General features: G+C 40.0%; 1 protein-coding gene across 3 annotated transcripts in view; it reads right to left on the bottom strand.

Moving 5' to 3' along the window:
* The window catches only part of TRPC4AP (transient receptor potential cation channel subfamily C member 4 associated protein), a 78,604-nt gene extending 66,731 nt beyond the window's left edge, over positions 1-11,873 (bottom strand). For all 3 annotated transcript variants that reach the window (XM_058562835.1, XM_058562836.1, XM_058562837.1), the window contains exon 1: positions 11,672-11,873. In XM_058562835.1, coding sequence (XP_058418818.1) covers positions 11,672-11,839 — 168 coding nt within the window. In that variant the 5' untranslated portion in view covers positions 11,840-11,873. The remainder of the gene's footprint in view (positions 1-11,671) is intronic.
* Positions 11,874-12,287: the final 414 nt, after the last annotated feature.

Below are 12,287 nucleotides of genomic sequence, written 5' to 3'. Positions count from 1 at the left end.
AAACCTTCAGCAAACATCATACTTAATGGTGAAATGTTTAAGGTTTTCCCTCTTAGATCAGGAACATGCCACTTCAATTCACTGTACTGGGGGTCCCAGGCAGCACAGTCAGGCAGGAAAAAGAAATAAAAGATATAAGATTCAAAAGGATAAAATAAAAGCTTCATTCGCAGATAAGATATTCACAGATGACTGTACACATAGACAATCCAAAAGAATCTAAAGATAAGGTATTAAAATACACCATGTACCACTTAACGACAGTATACCCTCTGAGAAATGCGTCGTTAGGCAATTTTGTCATTGTGTGAACATCATAGAGTGTACTTACACAGGCTAGATAAGATACAGCCTACTACACACCTAGGCTATATGGTCCTAATCTTATGGGACCACCATTGTATATGTGGTCTTTTATTGAGCGAAACATCATTATGCAGCACATGACTGTGTAAGTGCAATATAAATAGGAGAGCAACATAAAAATCAATCTTGTTTTTATATTACAGCTACAGTGAGAAAATGCAATCTTAAAAACACTATTTACAATATCATCAAAAAATGTCAAATGCCAAGGAATAAATCTAAGAAAAGTTACACAGGCTACTACATAGAATACTATAAAACATTATCAAGAGAGATTAAGGAAGACCAACCAAAGAAAAAGAGCAGAGGAGGATGGGGGAGAGAGAAAGAATGTATTGTATTCAATAGATTGAATGCAATCCCAAGCAAAATTTTGTAAAAATGTACAAGCTCATTCTAAAATGTATATGGAAATGGCAAAGGGCCAAGAAGAGCCAAGGAAATCTTGAAGACAAGTAAGTAGGAGAAGTTACTCCTATTAAATATACTATAGCCAAAACCAACACATATAAAGTTACAGAAAATAAGACAACATGATATCAGCACGGGATAAATGGATAGACCACTGAAAGAGAACAGACATGACACAGACATGAAAACAGACAGTACAGAGCATTGGGGGGATAAGAGACTTTTCAATAAATATCGTTGGATCAACTGGATATCGCAATGGGAAAGGTCACACCACACCCAAAAATAAATTCCGAGTGGAACACATACTTAAACGTAAAAGGCCAAACCATAAAGCTTTTAGAAGATAAACAGAATATCTTCATGACCTTAGGGTAGGCAAAGATTTCTTAGAATACAAAAAGCACCATAAAGGAAAACAGTCACATAATGAGGTGTATTAAAATTAAGCACTTCTGTTCATCAAAAGATCTTTTTAGAAAAGAAAATTACAGGCCAATATCACTGATGAACATCGATGCAAAAATCCTCAACAAAATACTAGCAAATCGCATACAACAATACATTAAAAAGATTATACACCATGATCAAGTGGGATTTATTCCAGGTATGCAGGGATGGTTTAACATTTGCAAATCAATCAACGTGATACACCACATTAATAAAATGAAGAATAAAAATTACATGATCATCTCAATAGATGCAGAGAAAGCATTTGACAAGATACAGCATCCATTCATGATAAAAACTCTGAATAAAATGGGTATAGAAGGAAAGTACCTCAACATAATAAAGGCCATATATGACAAACCCACAGCTAATATCATCCTCAATGGTGAAAAACTGAAACCTATCCCTCTAAGAACAGGAACCACACAAGGATGCCCACTGTCACCACTCCTATTTAACATAGTACTGGAAGTCCTAGCCAGAGCAATCAGGCAAGAAAAAGAAATAAAAGGGATTCAAATTGGAAAGGAAGAAGTGAAACTGTCACTATTTGCAGATGACATGATTTTATATATAGAAAACCCTAAAGAATCCACCAGAAAACTTTTAGAAGTAATAAACGAATACGGTAAAGTTGCAGGATACAAAATCAACATACAAAAATCAGTTGCATTTCTATACACTAACAACAAAGTAGCAGAAAGAGAAATTAAGAATACCATCCCATTTACAATTGCAACAAAAAGAATAAAATACCTAGGAATAAACTTAACCAAAGAAGTGAAAGAGCTGTACACGGAAAACTATAAAATATTGCTGAAAGAAACTGAAGAAGACACAAAAAAATGGAAAGATATTCCATGCTCTTGGATTGGAAGAATTAACATAGTTAAGATGTCCATACTTCCTAAAGCAATCTATAGATTCAATGCAATCCCTATCAAAGTTCCAACAACATTTTTCACAGAAATAGAACAAAGAATCCTAAAATTTATATGGAACAACAAAAGACCCCGAATAGGTAAAGGAATCCTGAGAAAAAAGAACAAAGCTGGAGGTATCACATTCCCTGATTTCAAAATATACTACAAAGCTATAGGAACCAAAACAGCATGGTACTGGCACAAAAACAGACACACAGATCAATGGAATAGAATCGAAAGCCCAGAAATAAACCCACACATCTATGGACAGCTAATCTTTGACAAAGGAGCCAAGAACATACAATGGAGAAAAGAAAGTCTCTTCAACAAATGGTGTTGGGAAAACTGGATAGCCACATACAAAAAAATGAAAGTAGACCCTTACCTTACACCATACACAAAAATTAACTCCAAATTGATTAAAGACTTGAATGTAAGACCTGAAACTATGAAACTTCTAGAAGAAAACATAGGCAGTACGTTCTTCGACATCAGTCTTAGCAACGTATTTTCAAGCACCATGTCTGACCAGGCAAGAGAAACAATAGAAAAAATAAACAAATGGGACTACATCAAACTAAAAAGCTTCTGCACAACAAAGGAAACCATCAACAAAACGAAAAGACAACCTAACAACTGGGAGAAAATATTTGCAAACCATACATCTGATAAGGGCTTAATTTCCACAATATATAAAGAACTCACGCATCTCAACAAAAAAAAAACTAACAACCCAATTAAAAAATGGGCAAAAGACCTGAACAGCCATTTCTCCAAAGAAGATATACAGATGGCCAACAGACACATGAAAAGATGTTCAAAATCATTAACTATCAGGGAAATGCAAATTAAAACTACAATGAGATATCACCTCACGCCCATCAGAATGGCTATAATTAACAAGACAGGAAACAACATGTGTTGGAGAGGATGTGGAGAGAAGGGAACTCTCATACACTGCTGGTGGGAGTGCAAACTGCTGCAGCCACTATGGAAAACAGTATGGAGATTCCTCAAAAAATCAAGGATAGAACTACCATATGATCCAGCTATTCCACTGCTGGGTATTTATCCAAAGAACTTGAAAACACCAATGCATAAAGATACATGCACCCCTGTGTTCATTGCAGCGTTATTCACAATAGCCAAGACTTGGAAGCAACCTAAGTGCCCATCAAGGGACGAATGGATAAAGAAGATGTGGTATATATACACAATGGAATACTACTCAGCCATAAGAAACAATGAAATCCAGCCATTTGTGACAACATGGATGGACATTGAGGGCATTATGCAAAGTGAAATAAGTCAGAGGGAGAAAGTCAAATACCATATGATTTCCTTCATTAAGTAGTAGATAATAAAAACTATAAACAAACACATAGAGACAGAGATTGGACTGGTGGTTACCAGAGGGGAAGGGGGGAGAGAGGAGGGTGCAAGAGATAATTCGGCACATGTGTGTGGTGATGGGTTGTAATTAGTATTTGGGTGGTGAACATGATGTAATCTATGCAGAAACAGAAGTATGATGATGTACACCTGAAATTTATACAATGTTATACACCAATGTTACTGCAATAAACAAAAAATTAACAAAAAAAAAAAAAGATCTTTTTAGAGACTATACAGGCCACCAAATGAGAGAAAATATTTGTGAAATATCACTACAAAGGGCTCCTATTCAGGAAATGGAAAGAACTTCAAATCAATAAAAAAAGAAAAAAGGAAAAACCCAACAGAAAATTGTGCAAAAGATTTAAACAGGCAATCCACAAAAGAGGATGTCCAAATGGCCAATAAACTTCTGAAAAGGTGCTTAACCTCATTAGCCATCAGGGGAACATAAACTAAAGCCATAATGAGATACCACTGCACACACATTAGAACAGCTAAAAATAACAAGACCAACAACATCATGGGTTAGCAAGAACATGGAATAAGAGGAACTCACATACACTGCTGGTGGGAGTGCTAATTAGTACAACCACTTGGGAAACTGTTCAGTAATAGCTACTGATGCTGAACCTATGCATATCCTATAACCCAGCAATTCTACTTCTAAGTATATACCCAAAATAAATTGTGTATATACACATTAGGAGACATGTACAAGAATGTTCATATAAACATTATTCATAATAGTTCACAAACGGAAAGACCCCAAATAGTCATCAAAAGTAGAAAGAATTGTGGTTTGTTAATATAACAGAATACCATACAGCAATTGAAAATGAATGAACTACAGCTTCACCATCATCATGGATGACTCTAACAAACAACGTTGATTAAAAGGGGGGCTCTACATACTGTTTGATTCTATTTCTCTAAAAGCATAAAAACTAGCAAAACTAAATGCACGTTAGAAGTCAGGTTAGTAACTTCATTTGGCGAAGAGAAACAGTAGAGTGGTTGGCAGGGGATACAGAGGTGATCTGGTGGTTGCTAAAGAGTTGATGGTTTTGTTATTGTTCATTGAGCTGTACATTTATTTTTTGTGCATTTTTATTTCTATGTTATATTTCAACACAACAAGTTTTTTAAATGGCTGAAACAAAATAATCTGCATGTAGTGATTATGGAATGATCGCTGAGATACATTTTTAAGTGAAAAAAGCTGGACGCACAATAGTCTGTATAGTACGATACTACTTATTTAAGGAAAAAAAGATAACATAGACATATTTGCTTTTCTCAAGTCAGAATGTGTCTAGCAGGATACACAGAAATCAATAACAATAGTTACTCCTGGGAGTAGAACTGGAGGGTGCTAGTAAAGGTGGTAGTGGGCTTTTTGCAAGGGAAACTTACTTTGTAATCCTTTCATAAATGTGCATATGCTTTCTATTCAAAACACATATTACCTCTGATGGGGAAGGAGTGACATGAAACGGGCGTTAACTGTATTGCTAATTTCTTAAGTTTGGCGGCAGGTACATGGTTACCGTGGTAATACCGTGGTATTACTTATTACAGCTTTTTTTAGGTCAAATATTTAACAATATACTTTTTTAAAAAAACAAGTCTCTGCACAACGGCACATTGTGGATGCTCAATAAATGTTAATTACCTTCCCCACCCTATTCCCAACACATCTAAACTTATCTCCCACCTATCCCCCATACAAGCATTTCACTTTCTTTCCCTCTTCTAACCGCCAATTATGAGGACTTTCTTAGTGGTGTTCTTAGTGCCAGAAATATCTCTGTTGCTGTTCAAATTCTACTCATTCTTCAGAACCAACTCAAGTCTCACCTATTCCATGAAGCTCTCCAAAACAATCAGCCCAAACTTCATAGGAGAGAAAACGTCTCTTAAAAATAAGACGACCCTAAGAGAACATTCACTGCAATCATTTTGCAGAGGGGGTTAATGTCAGATAATAGACATGACTTTTTTACAGTTGTTATATATTTTAACGTATATATACACAAAATGACCAGTAAAGACCATGGAATAACATTAAAAATTTAAGGGAAAATAAGTTCCAATTTAGAATTCTATACCCAGCTAAATTAAATATACAAGTGTAAGAATAAAAGACATTTTCAGACATGCAAGCTTCAAAAAAAAGTTACCTCCCATGTACTCTTTCTTAGGAGGCTACTAGAGAATGTACTCCCTCAAGAAAAAGGAAGACAGGATTCAGGAAACAGAGGATCTAAAATATGAGAAAAAGAAATAAAATATTCTGAATTTGGTGAAGGGAAACCCCAAGAATTCAGCTGTATAGCTGTCCTAGCGACTAACTAGTTCAAACTGGAGGAGGATGGAGAGTTCCAAGAGGGACTTCTTTTTTTAAAAAAAAGAAGAGTTTTCGAATTTGGGAATAAATTAAAGGTACACAGAAAGCAAAGTAAATTTTAAAAGAATGATTATTCTAGTAAAAGAAGCCAGGCTCAAAAGGCTACATATGGTATGATTCCATTTCTATGACAGTCTGTAAAAGGGCATAAGAGCAGGACAGAAAACAGATGAGCAGTTGCCAGTGGATGGGGGTAGGGAAGGGGTTGACTTTACCAGGGAACTTTTTATATCCTAACTATAGTGGTGGTCACATGACTGTGTGTGTTTGTCAAAACTCACAGAACTATACACTAAAAATAGTGGATTCTACTACATTTATATTTATATTTCAATTAAAAAATAGGGAGTAAAGGGAAGCTTTTAACTCTAAGAAAAAAAATTATACAAAATATAATTGTATACTATATGGCTCCACATCATCATCACTATCATAATGTAAATAACACCAACAGCCAAAACTGTGATATAACTACATTAAGAGAATGATGGAAACGAAGTATGTGACATAGGGTGCTGTGAATTAAATCCTAATCTTCTACAAGAGGAAGAAAATAATGTCTAAAATTGAAAAGTCAAGAAATAGCCTTATAAGCACATTATTTAGAAATATTGGCTCTCCTGTTTCCTGGACCCTTCCCCTGCAAAAGAAAGCAGCTACAGTGTGGATGGTGGTTGCCTGGGAAAGGGGGAACTTGTGGGTGAAAAGTGAGGCAGGGCACTGCTGTTTTTTTGTTACAAGGCTCATACCCAGAGATTCTCCCAATCATATTCCAAATATTCAACTTCACAAGAAATTTCTTTTACTACCTCTACATTGTCTTACAAGGTACTTACTCTCATTTAAAAATAATCATTTGGATTTTGTTTTCCTTGTGAACAGCTGAGTACTATGATAAAGAGGCACCATCCAGTCATCGTCAAAGCTGAATTACCGGCAGGTGTTGCATGGGTTTTTCTCTCGGAGTACTTGTGGTTTGACAGTTTATAGCAGTGATAATCTCTTACATCATGCTGCCTAAGCTGTCAACCTGTTTAGTGAATGTGACATTTCCAGACAGTTCCAGTTTTCATTGATTTGTCTTTACTGCTTTTCTTTCTAAATAAAGACTGAATTCCATAAACATAAATGTGTATCTTATTTGTTTAATCCTAAATGTAAGATATCTAAAGCCTCAAAATATTATATTAAGTGCAAGTAAATACCTGTGTTAAAGAATAATTAATGAAGATTAAATATCTTGTTAGGTTATTCTAAAAACAAATGTTAACCAATGAATACTTGTGTCTACTTTAACGGGATTTGTTTTGTTTCAATATAATTAGGAGTGAATTTTATGGTTTGTAAATACAAAAATTTCCTGTTAAACTTAATGGTATTTTGATTTTTACTCTACGAGAATTTATCCTATCCAGGAGTTTTTCAGTATCAAATTATCCTTGACAGGCAAGGAAAGACTGTATTTGACATAAACCCCTAGGTTTCATAAATACTAATGCTTAGAATGAGACTAAAACGAGTAATGTCTATTGAAATTAAAAAACAAAAAAAGAGCAGTCAATCTAAAGAAAAACTATGAAGTAAGTAACACTCAGGTAGAATTTAGATATGCCAATAATCATGAAGGAAGCAATGACTGGCATTTGGGAAACAGAATGAGGATGCCATAACCTAGCTTGTCACCAGACTGCCAAACTGAAGCAATATCTCTAGGGGTGGTGGGTCATGACCTGTGTGAGTTAGTATACCCTGAGCCTAGGGTTTTCCTAGTCTATCCCATCCCCTCAACTCCTACTGATCATCCAGAGTTGTGCATCCATGGTAAGGAATTGTGCCTCCATGGTAAGGAATCAGGATTTGATTCTAACTGCAATGGGACGCCATTGGAGGGTTTTAAGCAAGGGATTTATAAGACCTGATTTGCTTTAAGGATCAAATGTGCTGATAAATGTGAACAGGCTCTGTAAACGCTAAAGCATCATACCAGCATATTTTATTACCTTGACAGAGGGCAAACTGAAATGGAGAGATGAAAATATGGCACACTAAGATCCAAGTAGGACAGGCTCATTCTAAATCACGTGGCCCAGAGTCTTCTCCCAGGCTTCTCTTAAGCCCCATTTACAGAAATGGGGAAGACTTGGGGAGGATTAGCTGTGGTAGAAGAGGAATCAGGAATTTTATTTGACATATTAAGTTCGAGATGCTCATTAGACAACTAAGTGGAGATGCTGAGAAGGTATTTGCATATACCCATCTGGAACTAAAGGAAGAAGTCAGGGCGGAAGTATAGATTTAGGATCCATCAGAATATAGAGTATTTGTTAAAAACAATACTCGTGGGCCGGCCCGGTGGCTTGGCGGTTAGATGCGCGCACTCCGCTACTGGCGGCCCGGGGTTCGGATCCCGGGTGCGCACCGACACACCGCTTCTTCGGCCATGCGGAGGCCGCGGCCCACATACAGCAACTAGAAGGATGTGCAACTATGACATACAACTATCTACTGGGGCTTTGGGAAAGAAAAAACGGAGGAGAACTGGCAATAGATGTTAGCTCAGAGCTGGTCTTCCTCAGCAAAAAGAGGAGGATTAGCACGGATGTTAGCTCAGGGCTGATCTCCCTCACAAAAAAAAAAACAATATTCGCTAACCCTTATAGTATGCTTACTATGTTTTAGACACCATTTCAAGCGCTTTATATGTATACTCGTTTGGTCCTTACCACAACCTTAGCAAGTCAGGTCCCATGACTATCCCTATTTTACAAATGAAGAAACTGAGGCATAAAGAGATTAAGTAACTTGCCCAAAGACGCACACCAAGTATGTACCAGAGCTGGGATTCAAACCTAGGTAATCTGACTCCAGAACTCTTTAAAGCCATGGGTCTGTTTGGGAGTACAGACTGAGACAAGACTAGGGAGGTGTCGGACTGATCCCTCACATACAGTATTTCAATTCAAACAACTTCCTGAGTCTTGAGTATCAAGTGGCCGGCACTGTTTTAGACTCTGCAGACATAAAGAAAAATAAGACAAAGTCCCTCAAGAAGCCCAGCCTAATAGCTATGAGCTGATAGCAACTATTTATTGAATATCTACTATACGCCAAACTCTAGCCAACCTTTTTAGACATATTATTTCACTTAATACTCTTAACAGCCCTATGAGGTAAACATCATTACTGCCATAATGAGGAAACTGAGTAAGGAAACTTACTCAGCTAGTAAGTGACAGAATTAGGGTTCAATCCAGGTCCATCTTACTTCAAAATCTGGTCTTTTCCAAGGAAATCTTGTTACATGCCACAACATAGATGAAACTTGAGGGCTTTTAGATTTGCAAGATGAAAAAGTCTTGGAGATCTGTCTCACAACAATGTGAATATACTTAACACTACTGAAGTGTACACTTAAAAATGGTTAAGATGGTAAATTTTGTGTTATGTGTTTACCACAACTTAAAAAAAATTTTTTTTTAATCTGGTTTTTCCCAGTATACCACATGCCATAATGGATATGCTTACTGTGCTATGGAAATACCTGTGAGGAAATAATTTATTCTGCAATGTAGGGACGGAGGGGATGAGGCTGTGGCAAGGAAGAGATCAAGGAAAGTTACCAAGAAAGGACATATTTGACAGATGAAGGTCCCCATTTTATCCTCACTATCGTATATAGCACCTGTATACAACTACTGATTACCACAAGAACCAGCCTAAACCAGGCTCAAGAATATTCCAGCACTCTTCTATCTGGTGAGCTTCTCCAGTCTCCTCCCATTCCAAGTCAACCAGCACTGGAAACAAATTAAGTGTCCTAAACTGCCACATTCATTATGCTAAAGAACTTGTGGCTCCCTATTGCCCTCAGAACTTAGAGGATTATCAATATGGGTGTTTAAGAGGAAATTACCCACCTTTCTGGGCCTCAGTTTCCTCATCTGTGTTAAGAGATGAGTCCTGACACCTAATTCAGAAGATTGAGGATTAAATAAAGACATTGCACACCTTACACCATGCTTGATCCAAAGTATGTGCTCAGTAAAGATGAATTAGTTCCCTTTCTGCCTGTCCCTACACACTCAGCTCAGTAAGGTATTTTGGCTTAAAGAAGGATAGGGCAAGTACTTCCAGGATCTTAAGGCAGATAGAAAAGAACGCAAGGCAGAAAAAACTGCTCATCTATGGTTATTTGATGTCCAGGAAAATACTGCTCACCCAGAACTGCTTTTTCATCTGTAACCCTCCACAACAGACTGCCTGGTCTTTATCTTTTATTTTGTCCTTTTAATCATATGAGTAATAGTGAAATGGTTCAAAATTAAGTTTACACATATACAAAGTTATACTGTGAAAAATCTCACTCCCATTCTCTCCCCCATCTACCGAATCCGCACCCCACTCCGACTTACCACTTCATTAATTTCTTGTGTCTCCTTCAAAAGTTTCTTTAGGCAAAAGCTGTCTTTATTTGTTTATAATTTTATTTATTTATTCTCCCCCCAAAGCCCCAGTAGATAGTTGTTATGTGATAGCTGCACATCCCTCTAGGTGGCCTCAGCATGGCCAGAGAAGCGGTGCGTCGGTGCGCGCCAGGGATCCGAACCCGGACCGCCAGCATCGGAGTGCGCGCACTTAACCGCTAAACCACGGGGCCGGCCCAAAGCTGCCTTTAAATTAAGCTAATGTTTTACAGGTGTGTTTGCAACATAAGTTCTGGGAACATCGAGGGGGAGGGGAAGGAGCAAGGAGCCTAGGTCTTATTCATCCTGCTTTACCCTAAAACAGTGTCCTTCATTCATTCATTCAAAAAAATACTAATCATATATTGGGCGCCTATTATAAGCCAGATACCAAGTACAGCGTTTATATTCACTGATTACCCTTCAGCTCTTACTATGCACCAGAAATGGACTTAATACTTTACACAATTGTCTCCTTTGACCCTACAACACCTTAAGAGGTAGGTGTCATCTCCATTTTACAAATGAGGAAACTGAGGCACAGAAAGGTAACTTGCCCAAGCAAAAGAGAGCAGGGCTTTGAATCCAGGCCTGACTCCAGAGTCCTCACTCTTAATTATGACGCTCTACACTAGCAAAACAGATACAGTCCCTGCACCCGTTGGAGCCCAGCCTAATGTGGGGCACAGGCGAGAAAAAAACGGGTAGACAACAAAGAAATATGTAACTACAGACTAAGAAAGTAATGTGAACCAAACGAATTGAGAGCTGTGACTGAATAGCAATGGGGACCTACTTTAGAGTGGGGGGGATGTAAAGGGAAGGCCTCTCTGAGAGAATGACATTTATGATAGGCTTAGGAACCTTTCGGGGGCTGCGATGTGACCCACCGCCCAATTCACGGGGGAGAAACTCGAGGCCCGTAGAGGCTAAAGCAAACTCGCCCAGGGTCCCCCAGACGTGTAGACGTGGCGCAGGGAAGGGAGGATCCAGGAGCTGGGCCCAGGGCTCGTACACGCCATCAATGCCCGATGCAGGCCAGCTCCGCTTGGCCCCTAACCGGGGGCCTCTAGGCGGCCGCTGCCTACCGCCCCGCAGCGACTGACAGCGTCCGGACAGCCCACAGGGAGGCCCTGCGGCGGGCCAAGAGGGGACGGGCCCGTACTGCGGCGGCCTGGAAAGGCCTCTTCCCCGGGCCCCCGCCAGCTCCCGCCCGGTCCGCCCCGCCCCGCCCCTCCGGGCCGGCTTCGTACCTGCACCGCCCGGACCAGGCCCCGGCCGGTCAGCTGGCCCTGCCGCAGCTGCAGCAGAATGTTAGCGGGCCGCGGCCGGCCGCCCCATCCGCCCCAAGCCGCCACCGTTGCCGCCGCCCGTCGCCCTCGGCCGGCCCCAGACTCAGCAGCCGCCGGCGTCGCCGCCATATCTCCTCGTCCGACAAACAGGAAGCAAGCGACCCCGAGGCCGCGGAGATTTCTACGGGGCGGCGGAGGGATCGTCGCAGCGCCCCCAGCGGGCCGACGGAGGAGGCGCAAGCCGCGTGGCAGGAGCCGTGCGCGCCGCGGAGGCTGCTGGGAAATGTAGTCTTGCTCTCAGGTGGGGCAGGTGCGAGAGAGCTATGTGGCGTGTCCTACGCCACTTGTTTTTCGGGCCCCTCAGTTCCGCATTTCGACGAGGTTCCCTAGGGTAGAAGACAATCTCCTACGTGCGGACTCTTCCATTTCTTGCCTGTTTGGAGAGGTTACAGCCAACTGGCTAGGAAAAGATCCTGGGCTCCAGGCCGGGAATCCGGCCCCCGGGTCTGACTCCTGCCTGCCTCTCTCTGCTCCTGACTCGCTGCGGACCTCGACTCCCTACCCCTCAATTTCCACG

Source organism: Diceros bicornis, chromosome 19 (genome assembly GCF_020826845.1).
Source record: "Diceros bicornis minor isolate mBicDic1 chromosome 19, mDicBic1.mat.cur, whole genome shotgun sequence".
Classification (NCBI taxonomy): domain Eukaryota; kingdom Metazoa; phylum Chordata; class Mammalia; order Perissodactyla; family Rhinocerotidae; genus Diceros; species Diceros bicornis.
This window is presented reverse-complemented; position numbering and strand designations above follow the sequence as displayed.